The sequence below is a fragment of the Hyla sarda genome, chromosome 4 (genome assembly GCF_029499605.1).
Source record: "Hyla sarda isolate aHylSar1 chromosome 4, aHylSar1.hap1, whole genome shotgun sequence".
In the NCBI taxonomy this organism is placed as follows: Eukaryota; Metazoa; Chordata; class Amphibia; order Anura; family Hylidae; genus Hyla; species Hyla sarda.
In genome coordinates, this window is record NC_079192.1 from 308,130,250 (window position 1) to 308,153,404 (window position 23,155).

General features: G+C 43.0%; 1 protein-coding gene across 4 annotated transcripts; it reads left to right on the plus strand.

Moving 5' to 3' along the window:
• The first annotated feature begins 9,664 nt into the window (after positions 1–9,664).
• Positions 9,665–19,431, plus strand: LOC130369484 (speedy protein 1-B-like). Of its 4 annotated transcripts, none has more exons than XM_056574817.1 (5): positions 9,665–9,805; positions 14,961–15,130; positions 18,302–18,584; positions 18,906–19,074; positions 19,157–19,431. In XM_056574817.1, the coding sequence occupies exons 3-5, from the start codon at positions 18,514–18,516 to the stop codon at positions 19,376–19,378; spliced, it is 462 nt and encodes a 153-aa protein (XP_056430792.1). In that variant the 5' UTR covers positions 9,665–9,805; positions 14,961–15,130; positions 18,302–18,513; the 3' UTR covers positions 19,379–19,431. The 4 variants fall into 4 exon arrangements, with proteins under 4 accessions (XP_056430792.1, XP_056430795.1, XP_056430793.1 ...); XM_056574820.1 differs by lacking the exon at positions 9,665–9,805 and adding an exon at positions 13,543–13,566; XM_056574818.1 differs by lacking the exon at positions 9,665–9,805 and adding an exon at positions 13,573–13,707.
• Positions 19,432–23,155: the final 3,724 nt, after the last annotated feature.

The following is a 23,155-nucleotide window of genomic DNA, read 5'->3' on the forward strand; positions in this document are numbered from 1 at the left end:
TGATCACTTTTTATTCATTTTTTAATGTTATAAAAAGTTACCAAAATACGCTTTTTTGGACTTTGGAATTTTTTTGCGCGTACGCCATTGACCGTACGGCTTAATTAATTATATATTTTTATAGTTCGGACATTTACGCACGCGGCGATACCACATATGTTTATTTATTTATTTTTTTTACACTGTTTTATTTTTTTTATGGGAAAAGGGGGGTGATTCAAACTTTTATTAGGGAAGGGGTTAAATGACCTTTATTAACACTTTTTTTTTTACTTTTTTTTTTGCAGTGTTATAGGTCCCATAGGGACCTATAACACTGCACACACTGATCTCTCATCCTGATCACAGTCGTGTATTAACACACCTGTGATCAGCATTATCGGCGCTTGACTGCTCCTGCCTGGATCTCAGGCACGGAGCAGTCATTCGTCGATCGGACACCGAGGAGGCAGGTAAGAGCCCTCCCGGTGTCCGATCAGCTGTTCGGGATGCAGCGATTTAACCGCGGCGGTCCCGAACAGCCCGACTGAGCAGCCGGGATACTTTCAGTTTCACTTTAGAAGCGGCGGTCAGCTTTGACCGCCGCTTCTAAAGGGTTAATACCGCACATCGCCGCGATCGGCGATGTGTGGTATTAGCCGCGGGTCCCGGCCGTTGATTAGCGCCGGGACCCACGCGATATGATGCGGGATCGCGGCGCCATCCCGCTTCATATCGCGGGAGCCGGCGCAGGACGTAAATATACGTCCTGCGTCGTTAAGGGGTTAAACTTTTTTTACACAATTTTTTTTGCAGTGGCTATAGAGGGCTATAGCACTGCACACTTTGATTCATTGCACAGATCCCTGCCATGGGTTACCATGGCGGTGATCAGTGTTATCGCCACTTGACTGCTCCTGCCTGGATCTCAGGCACGGAGCAGCCATTTGGGGATCGGACGCCGAGGAAGCAGGTAAGAGCCCTCCCAGTGTCCTGCTCGCTGTTCGGGATGCCGCGATTTTATCGCGGCGGTCCCGAACAGCCCGACTGACTAGCCGGGATAGTTTCACTTTCACTTTAGAAGCGGCGGTCAGCTTTGACCGCCTCTTCTAAAGGGTTAATACCGCACATCACCGCGAACGCCGATGTGTGGTAGTAGCCGCGGGTCCCGGCCCTTGATGGGCGCCGGGACCGACGCAGTATGATGCGGCTTCGCGGCACGACCCCGCTTCATATCGCGGAAGCCGTCGCAGGACGTAAATATATGTCCTGCGTCGTTAAGGAGTTAAGGGGTTAAACTGAAAGTGCCCATGGTTTGCTGTCTTTCCATGAATTAGAGATATTTATGAAATGTCTATTTATAAAAATAAGTTTAAAAAAATTTCCCTCTCCTCCACACAGACCCCGGTACAAAAACTTGCTATACCTGACCTCATTACAGATCACTTCTGATACATGTGGACAGGAGTGTAACTATAGGGGTGCACATGTATCAGTCACACAGGGGCCCTGGTTTCAGAAGGGCCCCAAGGCTCCACTGTCCCATAAAAAGACACCAGTATTTGAAATGGCACATGGTAGACATGGGGCCCTGTCACAGACTTTGCACTGGGGGTCCAGAAGCTACAAGTTCCACCTCTGTACGTGGACACAGGTTTGGAGTTACAGGTATATTTGGCCTTGTTAGGACACTTAGTCCTACTGTACGTGCAGTAAAGACTTTTGAGGTGGGATTTATCCAAACCTGTACCGAGGAAAAGCTGACTGGGTGCCCGTAGTGACCAATCAGATTGGTTCTTTCATTTTAACAAAGGCCTCTGAAGCAATCTAATTGGTTGCTATGGGCAAATGGGCAACTTTTCCTCTGCACAGGTTTTGATAAATCTCCCTAGTGGTGCAGGGAATTGTTCCATACGTTGCAGGTTTCTCCTATAGTAATATCTAGGGTTGCCACCTAGCTTGAATTTCACCGATACAGCCAGTATTTTGGCCACGCTGCCGGTAATTTCATATTAAAAATACTGGCAACACAAATGCCAGTAATTTTTTGGGCAGGGGGGTGGAGGTAGCAGCCTCCACTGGTCACTTATTTAGAGTGGCCACGGGCCAAGCAGCTGAACAGGAATCGGCGCCGCGCCCACTTTAAAGGGGTATTCCAGGGAAAAAGTTTATTTTTTTTATGTCTACTGGCTCCAGAAAGTTAAACAGATTTGTAAATTACTTCTATTAAAAAATCTTAATCCTTTCAATAATTATCAGCTGCTGAAGTTGAGTTGTTGTTTTCTGTCTGGCAACAGTGCTCTCTGCTGACATCTCTGCTTGTCTCGGGAACTGCACAGAGTAGAAGAGGTTTGCTAAACTGGGCGGTTCCCGAGACAAGTATAATCAGAGAGCACTTAGACAGAACAGAACAACTCAACTTCAGAAGCTCATAAGTACTGACAGAATTACGTTTTTGAATAGAAGTAATTTACAAATCTGTTTAACTTTCTGTAGCCAGTTGATATATATATTTAAAAAAAAAAAAGTTTTTTCCTGGATAACCCCTTTAACCCCTTAAGGACAATGGACGTACTCCGACGCCCCCGTTTCCGAGTCCTTAAGGACCGAGGACGTAGGAGTGCGTCCTGTCCTTTCCCGGCCCCCCCGCCGCTAGCCGGAGGGGAGCCGGTGCCCGATGCCTGCTGAAATCGTTCAGCAGGCATTGCGGCATATCGCCCAGGGGGATCATTATGTCCCCCCATGTCGGCGATGGCCGCAGATCGCTGGACAATTCAGTCCAGCGATCTGCGGCGATTCTGGGTCAATCGGGTCTCCAGTGACCCGGTGACCCGGAATTACTGGCTGATCGGGGCCGTCAGAGACGGCCCCGAACAGCCAGAGCCAGCAGGGGTGAGGTGGCACTGGTGCCACCTCACGATCGCCCTGATTCGTCGGCCAGATTACCGGCCGACCAATCAGGGCGCCTGCTGCGGGTGTCACTCCCGCACCCGCTCCGCCCCTCTTCCGGAGGACGTGAGCGGGTGCGGGACGTGCACCCCTGGTGCTGGGGACCCCGTTCCCCGGCGTTAATGTTGGGATCGGGGCCCCAGGAGCGACGACGGCGGCGGCGGCGGGACTGACCTGTGCGGCGATCAAGCAGCAGCAGGAGGTGAGTGACAGCCTCCTGCTGTTGCTAAGCAACAGCTCCCAGCATGCAAAAAGGGCATGCTGGGAGCTGTAGTTATGCAACAGGAGGAGGCAGACCACCACAACTCCCAGCATGCACTTATGGGCATGCTGGGACTTATGGTTTTGCAACAGCTGGAGGCACATTCTTTCTATGGAAAAATGTACCTTCAGCTGTTGTGTAACTACAACTCCCAGCTTGCACAAACAGCTTAAGTGCATGCTGAAAGTTGTAGTGGTGCATCTGCTGGTTGCATAACTACAACTCCCAGCATGCTCGTTGGCTGTCGGTGACTGCTGAGAGTTGTAGTTTTGCAACAGCTGAAGGCACACTGAGTTAAGTAGCAAACCAGTGTGTCTCCAGCTGTTGCATAACTACAATCCCCAGCCAAAGTAGTATGCCTCCCGCTGTTGCATAACTACAACACCCAGCATGCCCTTCCGCTGTCCGTACATGCTGGGGGTTGTAGCTTTTGCAACAGCTGAAGGCACACTGGTTGCAAAACACTGAGTTTGTTGCCAAACTCGGTGCTTCACAACCTGTGTGTCTCCATCTGTTGCAAAACTACAACTCCCAGCATGCACTGATAGACCGTACATGCTGGGAGTTGTAGTTTTGCAACAGCTGGATGTTCCACCCCTCAATGTGAATGTACAGGGTACACTCACATGGGCAGAGGATTACAGTAAGTATCCGGCTGCAAGTTTGAGCTGCAGCAAATTTTCTGCTGCAGCTCAAGCTGCCAGCGAGAAACTACTGTGAACCCCCCGCCCATGTGACTGTACCCTAAAAACACTACACTACACTAACACAAAATAAAATAAAAAGTAAAAAAACACTACATATACACATACCCCTACAATAAAAATGAAAAACGTCTGGTACGCCACCGTTTCCAAAACGGAGCCTCCAGCTGTTGCAAAACTACAACTCCCAGCATGCACTTATAGACCCTACATGCTGGGAGTTGTAGTTTTGCAACAGCTGGATGTTCCCCCCCCCCCCCAATGTGAACGTACAGGGTACACTCACATGGGCGGAGGATTACAGTAAGTATCCGGCTGCAAGTTTGAGCTGAGGCAAATTTTCTGCCGCTGCTCAAACTGCCAGCGAGAAGCTACTGTGAACCCCCCGCCCGTGCGACTGTACCCTAAAAACACTACACTACACTACCACAAAATAAAATAAAAAGTAAAAAACACTACATATACACATACCCCTACACAGCCCCCCTCCCCTCCCCAATAAAAATGAAAAACGTCTGGTACGCCACTGTTTCCAAAACGGAGCCTCCAGCTGTTGCAAAACAACTACTACCAGTATTACAAGACAGCCACTGACTGTACAGGCATGCTGGGACTTTTAAAACAGCTGGAGGCACCCTATTTGGGAATCACTGGCGTAGAATACCCCTATGTCCACCCCTATGCAAGTCCCTAATTCAGGCCTCAAATGCGCATGGCGCTCTCACTTTGGAGCCCTGTCGTATTTCAAGGCAATAGTTTAGGGTCACATATGGGGTATCGCTGTACTCAGGAGAAATTGTGTTACAAATTTTGGGGGGTATTTTCTGCTATTACCCTTTTTAAAAATCTAAAATTTTTGGGAAACCAACATTTTAGGTAAAATTATTTTTTTTTTTTTTACATATGCAAAAGTTGTGAAACACCTGTGGGGTATAAAGGTTCACTTTACCCCTTATTACGTTCCCCGAGGGGTCTAGTTTCCAAAATGGTATGCCATGTGGGTTTTTTTTTGCTGTCCTGGTACCATAGGGGCTTCCTAAATGCGGCATGCCCCCAGAGCAGAATTTGCTTTCAAAAAGCCAAATGTGACTCCTCCTCTTCTGAGACCTGTAGTGCGCCAGCAGAGAACTTCTCACCCCCATATGGGGTGTTTTCTGAATCGGGAGAAATTGAGCTTTAAATTTTGGGGGGTATTTTCTGCTATTACCCTTTTAAAAAATGTAAAAATTTTGGGAAACCAATCATTTTAGGTAAAAAAAAAATGTTTTTTTTTACATATGCAAAAGTCGTGAAACACCTGTAGGGTATTAAGGTTCACTTAACCCCTCTTTACGTTCCCCGAGGGGTCTGGTTTCCAAAATGGTATGCCATGTGTTTTTTTTTGCGGTTCTGGCACCATAGGGGCTTCCTAAATGCGGCATGCCGCCAGAGCAAAATTTGCTTTCAAAAAGCCAAATGTGACTCCTTCTCTTCTGAGACCTGTAGTGCGCCAGCAGAGCACTTTTCACCCCCATATGGGGTGTTTTATGAATCGGGAGAAATTGGGCTTCAAATTTTGGGGGGTATTTTCTGCTATTATCCTTTTTAAAAATGTAACATTTTTGGGAAACCAAGCATTTTAGGTAAAACATTTTTTTTTTTTTTTACATATGCAAAAGTCGTGAATCACCTGTGGGGTATTAAGGTTCACTTTACCCCTTGTTATGTTCCCTGAGGGGTCTAGTTTCCAAAATGGTATGCCATGTGTTTTTTTTTTTTGCTGTCCTGGCACCATAGGGGCTTCCTAATGGTGACATGCCCCCCAAAAACCATTTGTCGCTCCTTCCCTTCTGAGCCCTCTACTGCGCCCGCCGAACAATTAACATAGACATATGAGGTATGTGCATACTCGAGAGAAATTGGGTTTCAAATTCAAGTAAAAATTTTCTCCTTTTTACCCCTTGCAAAAATTCAAAAATTGGGTCTACAAGAACATGCGAGTGTAAAAAATGAAGATTGTGAATTTTCTCCTTCACTTTTCTGCTATTCCTGTGAAACAACTAAAGGGTTAATACACTTATTGAATGTCATTTTGAATACTTTGGGGGGTGTAGTTTTTATAATGGGGTCATTTATGGGGTATTTCTAATATGAAGACCCTTCAAATCCACATCAAACCTGAACTGGTCCATGAAAAATAGCGAATTTGAAAATTTTGTGAAAAATTTCCAAATTGCTGCTGAACTTTGAAGCCCTCTGGTGTCTTCCAAAAGTAAAAACTCATAAATTTTATGATGCAAACATAAAGTAGACATATTGTATATGTGAACCCAAAAATGTTTTATTTTGAATATCCATTTTCCTTACAAGCAGAGAGCTTCAAAGTTAGAAAAATGCTAAATTTTCATTTTTTTCATCAAATTTTGGGATTTTTCACCAAGAAAGGATGCAAGTTACCATAAAATTTTACCACTAAGTTAAAGTAGAATATGTCACGAAAAAACAATCTCGGAATCAGAATGATAACTAAAAGCATTTCAGAGTTATTAATGTTTAAAGTGACAGTGGTCAGAATTGCAAAAAACGCTCTGGTCCTTAAGGTGTAAAATGGCCTGGTCCTTAAGGGGTTAAATCAGTGAGCTGTGGTCAGGGCTGGATTCATGTAGTGGTGGACGGAGCTGGAGCTGCAGCTGCAACTAGGCGACACAGGCCACCCGGCACCCGCTTAGGCCACCTGCCTTTCCGACCACCCGCCTACCCGCGATCAATTATCAGTATGTCATATAAGAGGGCCAGCCCTGTGATCTCCCAGGCCGGCCCTGTTCCACTTACGGTCCGGTGAACATGCATGTGTTTCCTGCAGCTGTCCGCCCGGCAGTGGTCATTATGAGGCATTTGGACAGACCCAAAGATTCTCTTCCAAAGAGGTACATTCCACATTAGTATAGCTATTATAAACACATATACCATTTAGGAGCATGGAAAAGCTAGGTGACAATCTATCACCTAGCTTTTCCATGCTCCTGAATATCATATCTGCTTATATTAGCTCAGATGTTATAAACAGATGTGCCTATATGTAGAATTGTCGAAACTATTTAAATATAACGTTAATTAAACCACATTTTTTTGTATTTTTAGTCACATCATATACCAGAAAAAACAAATAAAAAGCAATCAAAAAGTCGAATCAAAACAAAAATGGTACCAATAAAACAACAGATCACGGTGCAATAAATGAGCCCTATACATCCCAGTATTTGGAACAATAAAAGAGTCATAGGGATCAGAAGAGGACAAAATTTCCCCCACATATGTATTGTATCTCTTATTCCACTTCCTGTGATGTCACGCATATATAATTAATTATGCAAATTAGCATGGGCGGTATTTTTTTGCAAGAAAGGTGGCAACCCACGTAATATCACAGGAGTAATATTCTCCTTCAGGACACAGTTATACATGAGGAGATGTCTCTGTTAACCCCTTAATGAAGCAGCGATTTTTCAGTTAATGCATTTTCATTTTTTCCTCATCTCCTTTTAAAATCCATATGCAATTTTAGGGGGTATAGGTTCTATGCAGTGCACTTTACAGGAAATTGATCAAGTTATATTTATTTTGTATGTCAATACGATTACAACGATACCCAATTTATATAGATGTTGTTTTATTTTACTAGTTTAAAAAAATGATTAATTTTAGTAAAAAATAAATACATAGTATGCTTCAAATTGTCCTCTTCTGACTTCTATAACTTAATTTTTGTATACAGGGATCTATGTGAGATGTTTCATTATTTGTGCTGAGATCTGTTTTTATCGGTACCATATTTGTTTTGATGGGACTTTATAATCGCTTTTTATTCATGTTTTTCTGGAATATAAAGTGACCAAAAATCCGCAATTTATGACTTTGTTATTTTTTTTTCTCTTACGTTTACATCATTGACCAAGTGGTTTTATAAAAATTATATTTTACTAGTTTACTAGATAATACCACAAATGTTTACATTTATTTTTGTTTATGTGGTGTCCCGGTAAAGGACCTGGTCCTGTCTCTTGTCTAAGGTCCCCACAGTTAGAGTCCCTCCATGTCTATAGGGCTCTCCTGTAGGGCTTACCCCTAGTAGTCTTAAGTAAAGTGTGTACATGTTAATTTAATGTAGAGGAAATATATGTATAGGACCTTAGTGGTCACGTGATACACAGTTGTAATGTATAAAATGCTTAAGGATCTTTCGAGGTCATGTGATGTACCCAGAGTTCACTGAGTTCATAACTTACAGGTTTGCTGACCAATGAGCTTTGTCCAGCCCTCTTAATATATAAAGGGCTGCAGCCACTAAATTCACTCTCTTAGTACCGGATTATCAAGCAAGCACAACATCTCAGCATCAGCATCAATTCAAGCTAGGCCTGAAGCCTAACATCCCGCAGCCACAAAACGTGCGTTACCAAGGCTCAAACTACTGAATCCTGTGTGACTACTATCAGCTCAAATATTCTAAAATAGTAGCACAGTGGCTAGCATCAAAAGATCATTGCTTCCAAGTCCCATCAAACCTGTGAGGAACCTGTATCCCCGTTCACTCTTGAAAAGACTGTTATGTTCAATACTGTTGCATAAAATCTTCGAGTAAAGTTCAGTTTACTTCATAAAATCTGCTGTGGACATTCCGTTAATTTTCCCTGCCGTTTGTGGGGCGGTTTGCAGTAGGAACATTACTATTGAGGAAACCGCAGCCTGGCGTCACCACATTCAAGGGTTAATACCACCAGACCCAACACTATTACCGCAACACCCTAGACACCATTACGCTCCCAGCACCACATTTACATTATCTTATTTTAAAAAAGTGTGTGTGGGGGGTTGGGGGGCAGTGTGATTCACACTTTTATTAGGGGAGGGGCCTATTCACATTTATAATATATATATTTTTTTATTATTCTTTTTTACACTTTTTTTTTTGTTCCTAAGAGGACTATAATATGAAATCACTGGATCGCTAACAAAGTTTGATGCTATGAACGGCTTTAGGTCCCACAATCAACTTTGATTTCGGGATCTAAAGGGTTCATAGGCGTAATAGGTATATTATCTGGCCCAAGGCTGAAGATTCCCCCCATGGTATGGAGTGGAATGTCATCACAATCTCGCTCCAATGCTGGTTACTCCTTCCCAGGACATCCCCATGTGACCTATAGCGGGAATGTGTAAAACTATATAGATTTTCCCATCCCAAGTAAGAAATGCTACTTCTAGTTTATATTACTATGAAATAATGAATCTCATTCATCTCGTGTCCTTTATAACAGATACATTGAATGCTCAGGATAACATATCACATAGCACATTTTTATCATGACTTTTATGTTGAGGTTTTTATGTATTTTTTAACTTTGGCTTCCAATGTTGCTGTTTTTCAACCATCAGTTCATTGGGACGATGCAATCATAGCGCAGGCCCATGTAACATATTGTACTGCACTATCCAATAGCCAGACCCATCGACCAATAGGATCGCAGGGTTTTACAAATAAACAACAACAGAAAATGACAGTTGGTGCCAGTCTGCGATTGCTCTTCTAGAGTTGAGACCGGCTCCTTATTTCTCTGCGAGAAGTGACTTTTTTGGACAGCGACCCCCATCAATTTCTCCAGATTTTGAGGAGAGGAGGAGAGGCGAGGAGGAGGCGAGGAGGAGGCGAGGAGGAGGCGGAGGAGAGGAGGAGGCGGAGGAGAGGAGGAGGCGGAGGAGGAGAGGAGGAGAGGAGAGGAGGAGAGGAGAGGAGGAGAGGAGGAGAGGAGAGGAGGAGAGGCGAGGAGGAGGAGAGGCGAGGAGGAGGAGGCGGCGAGGAAGAGAAGAAAAGAAGAGGCGACACCATGAGGAAGAGGAAGAGAGAACTGACAGCCCTTTATGAGGAGGAGTGGTAAGTATAAAGGACACATCACTACACCATTTTATAGGGGTACATTTACAGACAGTCTTCAAAAACTAAGAGTTGTTTTTCTGCCATCCACTAGGGGAAGATTTATCAAAAATGTAGAGAAAATGTTGACCAGTTGCCATAGCAACCAATCAGCTTCCCCCCTTTTTCAGAGGCCTTTTTAAAAAAAGAAATTAAAAAAGCAATCTGATTGGTTGCTATGGGTAACTGCAACACTATTCTCAGCCAAACGTTTTGATAAATCTCCCCCAGTACTGTCTATGATGTTTTTTTTTCTTTTCTAACGTTTGCACTGAGCATGTCCCATAAACTGTCATGTGCAGTGCAACCACACTACTGAGCCTCCATGTATAACTGCTACTAGTGTATATGCTAATTGCCCCTAATGTTATATGTGATAACTGCCCCCCTAATGTTATATATGATAACTGCCCCAGTAATGTTATATGTGATATCTGCCCCCCTAACGTTATATGTGATAACTGCCCCCCTAATGTTGTATGTGATAACTGCCCCCCTAATGTTATATGTGATAAATGCCCCCAATGTTATACGTGATAACTGCCCCCTAATGTTATATGTGATAACTGTCCCTAATGTTATATATGATAACTGCCCCCCTAATGTTATATGTGATAACTGTCCCCCTAATGTTATATGTGATAACTGCCCCCCTAATGTTATATGTGATATCTGCCCCCCTAACGTTATATGTGATAACTGCCCCCCTAATGTTGTATGTGATAACTGCCCCCTAATGTTATATGTGATAAATGTCCCCAATGTTATACGTGATAACTGCCCCCTAATGTTATATATGATAACTGCCCCCCTAATGTTATATGTGATAACTGCCCCTAATGTTATATGTGATAACTGCCACCCTAATGTAATATGTGATAACTGCCGCCCTAATGTTATATGTGATAACTGTCCCTAATGTTATATATGATAACTGCCCCCCTAATGTTATATGTGATAACTGCCCCTAATGTTATATGTGATAACTGCCCCCCTAATGTTGTATGTGATAACTACCCCCTAATATTATATGTGATAACTGCCCCCCTAATGTTATATGTGATAACTGCCCCTCTAATGTTATATGTGATAACTGCCCCCCTAATGTTATATGTGATAACTGCCCCCCTAATGTTATATGTGATAACTGCCCCCTAATGTTATGTGTGATAACTGCCCCCTAATGTTATATGTAATAACTGCCCCCCTCATGTTATATGCGATAAATGCCCCCCTAATGTTATATGTGATAACTGCCCCACTAATGTTATATGTTATAACTGCCCTCTAATGTTATATGTGATAACTGCCCCCCTAATGTTATATGTGATAACTGCCCCCCTAATGTTATATGTGATAACTGCCCCCCTAATGTTATATGTGATGACTGCCCCCTAATATTATATGTGATAACTGCCCCCCTAATGTTATATATGATAACTGCCCCCCTAATGTTTTATGTGATAACTGCCCCCCTAATGTTGTATGTGATAACTGCCCCCCTAATGTTATATGTGATAACTGCCCCCCTAATGTTGTATGTGATAACTGCCCCCCTGATAATGTATGTGATAACTGCCCCTCTAATGTTATATGTGATAACTGCCCCCCTAATGTTGTATGTGATAACTGCCCCCCTAATGTTGTATGTGATAACTGCCCCCCTAATGTTATATGTGATAACTGCCCCCCTAATGTTATATGTGATAACTGCCCCCCCTAATGTTATATATGATAACTGCCCCCCTAATGTTATATGTGATAACTGCCCCCCTAATGTTATATGTGACAACTGCCCCCTTAATGTTATATGTGATAACTGCACCCCTAATGTTATATGTGAAAAATGCCCCCAATGTTATACGTGATAACTGCCCCCCTAATGTTGTATGTGATAACTGCCCCCCTAATGTTATATGTGATAACTGCCCCCCTAATGTTATATGTGAGAACTGCCCCCCCCCTAATGTTATATATGATAACTGCCCCCCTAATGTTATATGTGATAACTGCCCCCCTAATGTTATATGTGATAAATGCCCCCCCAATGTTATACGTGATAACTGCCCCCTAATGTTATGTGTGATAACTGCCCCCCTAATGTTATGTGTGATAACTGCCCCCCTAATGTTATGTGTTATAACTGCCCCCCTATTGTTATATGTGATATCTTCCCCCCTAATGTTATATGTGATAACTGCCCCCCTAATGATATTTGTGATAACTGGCCCCCTAATGTTATATGTGATAACTGCCCCCCTAATGTTATATGTGATAAATGCCCCCCTAATGTTATATGTGATAACTGCCCCACTAATGTTATATGTTATAACTGCCCTCTAATGTTATATGTGATAACTGCCCCCCTAATGTTATATGTGATGACTGCCCCCCTAATGTTATATGTAATAACTGCCCCCCTAATGTTATATGTGATAACTGCCCCCCTTAATGTTATATGTGATAACTGCCCCCCTAATGTTATATGTGATAACTGCCCCCCTAATGTTATATGTGATAACTGCCCCCCTAATGTTATATATGATAACTGCCCCCCTAATGTTATATGTGATAACTGCCCCTAATGTTATATGTGATAACTGCCCCCCTAATGTTATATGTGATAACTGCCCCCCTAATGTTATATGTGATAACTGCCCCCCTAATGTTATATGTGATAACTACCCCCCTAATGTTATATGTGATAACTGCCCCCCTAATGTTATATGTGATAACTACCCCCCTAATGTTATATGTGATAACTGCCCCCCTAATGTTATATGTGATAACTGCCCCCCTAATGTTATATGTGATAACTGCCCCCTAATGTTATATGTGATAACTGCCCCCCTAATGTTATATGTGATAACTGCCCCCCTAATGTTATATGTGATAACTGCCCCCCTAATGTTATATGTGATAACTGCCCCCTAATGTTATATGTGATAACTGCCCCCCTTAATGTTATATGTGATAACTGCCCCCCTAATGTTATATGTGATAACTGCCCCCCTAATGTTATATGTGATAACTGCCCCCCTAATGTTATATGTGATAACTGCCCCTCTAATGTTATATGTGATAACTGCCCCCCTAATGTTATATGTGATAACTGCCCCCCCAATGTTATATGTGATAACTGCCCCCCTAATGTTATATGTGATAACTGCTCCCCTAATGTTATATGTGATAACTGCCCCCAATGTTATTATAGTTGGGCAGCTATATGTATCATACCACCAGAGGAATTTAGATTAAGAAGTTTTCTGGGACTTTTCCATTTATGGTCCATCCTCAGGACTGGCTATTAATGTGTTGTTGGTGGTGGACCAACACCAGGCACCTCACCCCTGCCCTACAGCTGTTTGGCAGAGCCATGGGGGGAGATTTATCAAAACCTCTCCAGACAAAAAGCTGCTGAGTTGCCCATAGCAACCAATCAGAGCGCTTCTTTCATTTTGCAAAGGCCTTTTCAAAAATGAAAGAATCGATCTGATTGGTTGCTATGGGCAACACAGCAACTTTTCCTCAGGACAGGTTTTGAAAAATTTCCCCCCATGATTGTTTTCACATATAAACAATGGAGGAGATTTATCCAAACCTGGGCAGAGGAAGAGTGGTGCAGTTGCCTATAGCAACCTATCAGATTGCTTCTTTTAAAAGATGAAAGAAGCAATATGATTGGTTGCTATGGGCAACTGCACCACTCTTCCTCTACACAGGTTTGGATAAATCTCCTCCAATGACGGGAGATAGAGAAGAGATTTTGGGTCATTCTGAAATGCTGGTGCCAGGTCACTGCAGCACAGCCCCCATTCAATTTAATGGAACTAAGATTTGACAGCAGTGGATAGACCATAAATGTAAATGTCCCAGAAAACCACTGGAAAGTCTCTTTAATATATATGATAACTGACTCTTCAATGGTAAATGTGATTTCTGACCCAGTGTTATACGTGATAATGCCACTATTTTTGTTTCGATAATGCCACTATTTATAGGCCTTTTCGATCGCTTTTTATACATTTTTTTCTGGTACATGAAGTGACCAAAAATCTGCAATTCTGCTATTTTTTTACATTTACGCCATTAACCGTGCAGTTTTGTTACCATTGGACATTTCTGCATGTGGCAATACTTAAAGGGGTACTCCACCGCTAGGCATCTTGGGGGAGATTTATCAAAACCTGTCCAGAGGACAAGTTGCCCAGTAACCCATAGCAACCAATCAGATCACTTCTTTCACTTTGCAGAGGCCTTGTTAAAAATGAAAGAAGCAAGCTGATTGGTTGCTATGGGCACCCTATCCCCTATCGCTGGGACACCCGTGACCTCTGCGCACTGACCCGTGACACCCCGTGTTCTGAACAAATGCCAAGTTCTGGCGGCAGTGGTCGTGATGTCACGCCATTCCCCCTAGTGATGTCACGCCCCCCCTTCGATGTCTATGGGAAGGGGTGTGACGGCTCCCATAGACATGCATGGAGGGGATGTGGCGTTTTTTCTTTTAGATTTTTTACATTTTTTTTACAGCATTCAATGTGTAGCATGAATAATTCAATTATTTTATTATTTGGGTCATTATGAATGTGGCGAAACTCAATATTTTTTTCAAATTTTTTATGTTGTTTTCAGAAAAAGTTGATGCTTTTTTTTATTTACATTTTATTTTTAAGAGCCCTACAAAGGGACTGACAGCGATCAGTGTGGAAACTCCTCACATGCAGCTGTCAGGATTTGACTGATGTATATGAAGGGTTAATCTACTAGAAGAGGTTCCTCCGCTCCTTGTAGCTCCAGCAGGAGCCTATCATACTGATCCCTGCACGGTAGACCCGCATTGCCTTATAATAGCACTGAAAATATGGTGGGCAAGACTAGGGACCCTTAAAGGGGTACTCCACTGATCTGTACAGACGCCCGGCATTCTGCCACGCCCCCTCCCATAGACATGAATGGAGGGGGCGTGGCTTGATGTAACGAGAATATAATGTTGTACCATATGGTCTCATAGACTTCCATGGTGTCATATTATGGCTCCTTATAACCGGGATGGCCCATTATTTGGTCGGGTGCATGAGGCCCAATACTATAGATGTTATCTCTTCTATCACAGTTCAGCATCTGCCACCCAGGAGGAGTCGGAGAAGACGGAGGACCAGCCAAAGGAGGAGACGGACGGCGAGCCAAAGAAGAAGAGGGAGCAGACGGACAACAACCGCAGGGAGACCACTGATGACGCCATCCTACAGCCGGAGGAACGAGCTGCTTTTTACAGACTCCTGGGTAACAATACATTTTTCTTTCAATGACAAAAAGTATAATATTTTATCACATGATAAAATAAAGTGTTCTTATCCCCTTAAAGATGCCCCCCCCCCCCCCCCAGGAGATAGATAGTTGCCCCCAGTGTAGATAGGTTCTGCCAAGGGGTAGATAGTGGTTCCCAGTGTAGACAGGTGCCCTCCAGGAGGTAGATAGTAGTTTCCAGTGTAGATAGGTTTCCGCCAGAGGTAGACAGTAGTAATGAGCAGCAGGGGACATATTCGAATTTGCAATATTTCACTATGTTTTTTTGTTTTTTTTCCATGCGAAAATTTGTAATGAAATTCGCATAGTGCGCATGCACAATTATATCTCCAGTGTGCCGATATTCGCATAGTTGTCTCCAGTTATCTCCAGTGTAGATAGATTCCCCCCCAGAGGTAGATAGCTGCCCTCCAGGAGGCAGGTAGTTGTCTCCAGTGTAGATAGATCCCCCCCCCCCCCCCAGAGGTAGATAGCTGTTCCCAGTGTAGACAGCTGCCCTCCAGGTGGCAGGTAGTTGTCTCCAGTGTAGATAGATTCCCCCCCAGAGGTAGATAGCTGTTCCCAGTATAGACAGGTGCCCTCCAGGAGACAGGTAGTTGATCCCAGTGTAGATAGGTTTCCCCAAACGTAAGCATTTTTCCCACAGTATAGACATGTGCCCTCCAGGAGGTGGATAGTTGCCCCAATTGTAGACATGTCCCTGTCACCCAAAATTTTTAAATAATTAAATACATATATAATTAAATAAGAATTAAAAAATACGTTTTTTTTATAATTTACGTTTAGAGATGTCGCGAATAGTTCGCCGGCGAAAAGTTCCCGGCGAATTTAGCATGTTCACGTTCGCCTCGCCGGCGAACATATGTGAAGTTCGATCCGCCCCCTATACTTTAACCTTGCAGTAAACTTTGACCCTGTGAGTCAGAGTCAGCAGACGCATTACAGCCAATCAGCAGCAGTCCCTCCCTTCCAGACCCTCCTACCTCTTGCACGGACACCATTTTAGCCTCATTCTGCATGCTGCAGGCTTAGAAAGTGGAGGGTCAGAGAAGCTGCTCCTGCTGTATAGGGAAAGTGATAGCTAGGTTGCTGCTAGGTGGTGTATTCAGGGTCTAGTTTACTTCTAAAGCACTAGTGTAACATCTGCTTTAAGGACAGCACCCAAAAAAGCCCTTTTTAGGGATGAAAGATATCAGTCCTGGTTGGGAGGGAACCGCTGGTATTAAGGGATACTCCAGAATCAAACTTAAGTTCCTTCAAGCAACTAACTACTACAGTATTCAAAGAGCTGAAAGATATCAGTCCGTGTGTCTTGCAACACCTGGGGGCACCCTGGTTGACAGGCAACCGCTGGTTAAAAGGGGTACTCCAGTATAAAACTTAAGTTCCTTCAAGCAACTAACTACTACAGTATTCAAAGGGCTGAAAGATATCAGTCCGTGCGTTTTGCAACAGCTGGAGGCACCCTGTTTGAGGACTACTGCTTAAAAGGGGAACTCCGCTAGCAAGCTTTTTTGCTCATTGTCACACTAGCGCAAATCACATTAGATGTGACAGTTGTGCAAATAAAAAAAAAACTTTTTTGGCTGTTAAATAAAATCAGTCGTCACTGTCAGTTCACGTCACAGTTGCCATTTTTTTTTCCTGCAGGGCAAATTGTGTCACCCTAGTGCAAATCACATTAGGTGTGACAGTTGTGCAAATTAACCAAAAAATTACAGGTAGAGGAAGGCCACCCCGCAGGGGCCGTCGTGGTGCTGGGATTCCCTTTGGCCCTAGAATGGCCAGTCATCAGAGGCCACGTACCCTGAACCCCCAAAGTTCTGAGGACTTAGTTGACTGGCTATCACAAGACACCAAATCTACTACAGCTTCCGCTCGGAACCTTGACGCACCATTCTTCTCCTCCTCTAGCTTAGCTTCGGGCACCTCTCATGCTACCAGAACCACGCATTCCATGCTTGGCAGCCGTCACCAGGTTTACCCAATGCGCAGTGTAGGTGATATACCTGCTCTGACCATGCCAGTGAGGTGCTTGATTTGTGACAGCCCGACACGTTGGAATTCAACACTCCTAATGTTCGGTTGGGTTCAAATCCCACTATGTGCTGCCTCAAGGGGGGCTCTAACTATGTGCTGCCTAATATGGGGGAATCTTATGTGCTGCCTAAAGGGGAGCTCTAACTATGTGCTGACTAACATGGGGGAATCTTACTATGTGATGCCTAAAGTGGGGGGATCTAACTATGTGCTGCCTAAAGGGAGGCTCTAACTATGTGCTGCCTAATATGGGGGAATCTATGTGCTGTCTAAAGGGGGGAATCTAACTATGTGATGCCTAAAGGGGGGCTCTATATGCTGCCTAAAGGGTGCTAAAGCACGTTATTCCAAACCATTTAGGAATAATAGGTGATTTATGCCCTTTATGGATTAAAACCAGACTCTGCATCAACTATGTAATTTTCCATGGGAGTTTTGCCATGGATCCCACTCCAGCATGCCACAATCCATTTGTTAGTCCCCTTGAAACAACTTTTAAATCACTATTGTGGCCAGAAAGAGTCCCTGTGGGTTTTAAAATTCGCCTGCTCATTGAAGTCAAAGGTGGTTCGCGAACATTTGCAGAAGGTCGTTATCTTTACTGCCTTACCAACATGGACGTCCCTTGGTGCACACAGAGTGATGTTACCCTGTGTGTGTCTGAGCCGGAGACAGTGGGCCGAGGTCCTGCACCTCTCCCAACCTGCAAGCAGGGAAAGTGCCCTCGACCCATAATTCTAGAGATCTCCAGCAGTTCTGCCACCCTGCCGGGCTAGGAAGATGGTGGTTCCCTAGGCAGGTGCCTACTCAGCCAACCCCCAATCTTGGCCCTATGAAACAGACATATACATCGTAAATAAAGATCAGTATTATCATAGCCCTAATACTAAGGTCCATGTTCTTCAGGAAAGATAATGTTCCCTCTACAGAACCTTCTCTCTCCTGCTCTGGTGCTTCTGTACAATGTATAGTATGGAATATAGTGTATAATGTGTCAGTGACTGTATACACACATGTATATGTATATTATATGTAGAATTGTTATAGATAGTATAGAAGATATTGATTGAATAAATAAAAATAATGATATCTCTGTTATTTTTGTAGATGAAGGACACATCCAGCTATTTCTAGGCAGGGACAGCTGCTATAAGATCGCGGACAAGGTAGTATATAAAGGGAAAGAATAGATGTTGTACAGATAGAAGTAAATACAGGGATATACTGGAGACATACAGGTACTGTATAATAGAATGTATTTAGATAAGAAATGTATTACCAGCCTCTAACTCTTCTTCTCCCTCTAGTATCTCCTGGCCATGGTCCTCATCTACTTCCGAAGAGCCAACCTGCGTACGGAGGAATATAACACCTACTTCTTTCCAGCACTGTGAGTTTTTATTAATGTTATTGCATATATACACATCTAAATAAATATATATATATATATATATATATATATATATATATATATACACATATCTATATAAATACATAAATAGATATATATATATATATATATATATATATATTTATAAACATTAATATAAATACATATAAATATATATATGTATATATATATATATATATATATATATATATATATATATACCGGGCACTCTGTATTGTAATATTACTACCAATGGTTCTTCTCCTCTTTCTCTTGTGAAATGTGTATAATTTTTATTTATTTATTTTTTCTTCCTTTTAGGTTTCTTGCCAACCAGTTTGAAGAGGATGAGATGTTTCGACGCGAGATCTACCCCTGGGCCCTTGGACCGATGTGGACGGCGATGAAGACCTGGATGCTACACCTGCGGAACCTGCTGCTCCTCCGGATGAGATTCCACGCTTGGGTGACCAGAGACACCTGTGATCGGGTCAGTGACATAAAATAAAAACTATACACTAGAAATGAAAGTCTGTGTTCATTATAACAATTTATATTGTGATTAATTCTAGATCATGGCACAAGACCCCGAGTACTGGGCATGGAAGAGAGAGCGGAAGGAACATCACGGCTGGGCCATACGCTGGTACCGGAGGGATTCTGGAGAATACATCCCGAGAGGCCCATGGTGGATCCCTCCCGCCTGCTCCATCTGTATCACCGATCTGCAGCCTTGTGCCGGGGAAGAGAACACCAAGCGAAGAAAGACGAAGAAAGAAGAACAGAACGGATGAAGACCAAGCCGCCCTAGATGTATTCTTAAGGTCACGTTCCCACTTGGCATATACATAGCGTATTTGACGCTGCGCAAAGTCTGCAGAAGCAGCGGGAAATACGCTGCATATCCCTCGCTCACATACACACAAGGCTTTCTGGCGGCAGCCCTATGTGCGCAGTGAGTTTTGGAGGCGGGGCTCCACCTCCAAAACTCACTGCAAACATAGGGCTGCCGCAAGAAAGCCTTGTGTGTATGGTGAGCGAGGGATACGCAGCGTATCTCCCGCTGCTGCTACAGATTTTGCACAGCGTGAAGTATTCTGCATACACGCCAAGAGGGAACGTGCCCTTATAGTATATTTATTGTTACAATTAATGCACACACTAAATCACTGTACACAAATCCCAAACACAAAATACATACACATTCATTCCCTACACACTATCACTACATACACATTCATCCCCTACACACTTTTACTACATACACATTCATCTCCTACACACAATCACTACATACACATTCATTCTCTACACACTATCACTAAATACACATTCATTCCCTTCACACTATCACTACATACACATTCTTTCCCTACACACTATCACTACATACACATTCATCCCCTACACACTATCAATACATACACAATCATCCTCTACACACAAACACTACATACACATTCATTCCCTACACACTAACACTACATACACATTCATCTTCCTACACACTATCACTACATACACATTCATCCCCCACACACTTTCACTACATACACATTCATCCCCTACACACTATCACTACATACACATTCATCCCCTACACACTATCACTACATACACATTCATTCCCTACACACTATCACTACATACACATTCATCCACTACACACTATCACTACATACACATTCAGCCCCTACACACTATCACTACATCCACATTCATCCCCTACACACTATCACTACATACACATTTGCAGTCATGTTATAGCGTAATAGGGGCATAGATGCCCATAGATGCCCACAACAAGGAAATAATTCTACTGCCGTACAAATCACTAGTCAGATCACACATAGAATACTGTGTACAGTACTGGGCACCAGTGTACAAGAAAGATATAGTGGAGATGGAGATGGTTCAAAGACGGGCAACCAGGTTAATACGGGGAAGGGCAGGACTACAGTACCCAGAAAGATTATCAGAATTGGGTTTATTTAGTTTAGAAAAAAGAAGGCTTAGGGGAGACCTAATAACTATGATTAAATATATCAGGGGACCATTCAGAGATCTCTTCCATGATCTATTTATACCCAGGACTGTATCTATAACAAGGGGGCATCCTCTACGTTTAGACGAAAGAAGGTTTCTACGCAACCACAGACGGAGGTTCTTTACTGTAAGAGCAGTGAGACTGTGGAATTCTCTCCCGGAGGAGGTAGTCATGGTGAACGAGTAAAAGAGTTCAAAAGGGGTCTGGATGCATTCTTGGAGAATAATAACATCGCCGGTTATGTATACTAGATTTATAGGGACAGAACGTTGATCCAGAGATTTATTCTGACTGCCATATTTGGAGTCGGGAAGGAATTTTTACCTCTAGTATGAGGGTTTTTTGCCTTCCCCTGGAACAACTCAGTAGGGACTTACACATTAAAAACACATTAAAAATACATATAAAATATAATAATAAACTTCACATTTAATTACATTTATTTACCTTGTCTGAGTCACTTCTTCTATTAGAATTTGTTACAAAGTGTGGATGATGAGCGGTGTGTGACCCGAATGCCCTGATGTAACCTTCAGAGTTTTTTTTCCTTCTCCCTAGTAAATAGTAAAGTAGAAAAAACGTATGCGGTTAACTTTTTGCAGTCACATTAAAAGGGTACTCCACTGCCCCAGCGTTCAAACATTTTGTTCTGAACACTGGGTGCAAGCTGCTGGGGTTGTGACGTCATGGCCACGCCCCTCGTGATGTCAAGCCATGCCACGCCTCCCTAAACGGAAGACTATGGAGGGGCGTGATGCATGCCAAGCACCCTCCCAGAGACTAGCATTGAGGGGACGTGGCGTAATGTCACAAGGGGCGTTGCCATTACGTCATGACCCCCGCAGCTTGCACCCAGCATTCTGAACAAAATGTTCAGAACAATGGGGCAGTTGAGTACCCCTTTTAATTGCATGCTTGGAACCCTAGCTATAGTGATGCAGAGGTAACATTCACAAATAGGCCCTAATGCCTGAGGGGGTCCATGAAGTGTTATGAATGGCACAGGATGGTTTGGGGGTCCTTGTTACACATTGCACATTGAAGCGTCTGCTTTATGTATGATGCATATTTTCTCTCATGGTGGTCATACACAGTGGACAAAATATGGCTGAACTTTGTCTGAACTAAGAATGCTTTTTATGGTGTAGCCAGAAAGAACAAGAAGGTGTTGACAAGGTGTAAGGTGGTCTTCAATGGGTTTAGAGGCTATCATTTGCAGTGCTATCTGGTTAATAATAAAATAAATAAATATATCAAACAGGTAAGGGAGTATCTAGGCTAATTTTCATTGACCAAGTGGTTTTATAAAAATAAAATTTGATTAGTTTACTAGATAATACCACAAATGTTTACATTTATTTTTGTTTATGTGGTGTCCCGGTACAGGACCTGTTCCTGTCCCTTGTCTAAGGTCCCCACAGCTAGAATCCCTCCATGTCTATAGGGCTCTCCTGTAGGGCTTACACCTAGTAGTCTTAAGTAAAGTGTGTACATATTAATTTAATGTAGAGGAAATATATGTATAGGACCATAGTGGTCACGTGATACACAGTTGTCATGTATAAAATGCTTAAGGACCTTTCGAGGTCATGTGATGTACCCAGAGTTCACTGGGTTCATAACTTACAGGTTTGCTGACCAATGAGCTTTGTCCAGCCCTCTTAATATATAAGGGGCTGCAGCCACTAAATTCACTCTCTTAGTACCGGATTATCAAGCAAGCACAATGAAAGGTTCTCTATAATCTACTCAGTACCCCTGGTACTGGTTCTCTGTCTTTTCTGTACCCCTGGTACTAGGTCCAATTTGGCTTAAGGCTTGTACTGGCCAGGAGAGCGTCTTATCAGGTGTGGAAAAAATACATGCACACAAGATGCCGTCTAAGTACGCTCTGTTTTACTATTTGCCAACGTTCATATATATATACCATGTTGCTTAATAGTTACAAGTCAGCAGAACACAAGAACAGGATGTACGTGCACAACAGTTAGGAATCAGCAGTTGAGAAAACGAGAAGTACGATACGAGCCTTGCGGTTACAAACGGCAGAATTAAGATACATCATACAAGATTACAGAATTATGATATATATCATACAAGATTACAGAATTATGATACACATCATACAAGATTACAGATCTGTATTATTCTATCAAGACTCTTGTACCCTTCAATCCCCTCTTAAAACCAGTTGTCACTTTAGACAACTTGGTTTTTCTTGTATTCTATTTTCTTTTGAAAAGTCTTTATGTAGGCAGTATATGTAGGCAGTATATGTAGGCAGTATAGCCTTCTGCTGAGTGACGGTGAAGTAGAGGGACTTGGGTGTCTGATGAGGTGGAGAGGAGGATTTTAGTATCTGCAGCAGGTCTTGGCTTGCAGCGTTTCATACATAAGAAAATAAGTTTTATTGATACATATACTATAAGGGCAATGACAGTAATGTGTATTATGAGCTGCAGAACGCCCCCTATCCATCCTCCTACGCCCTTGAGCCAGGTAGCGGGATTCAATATTGAAAAGG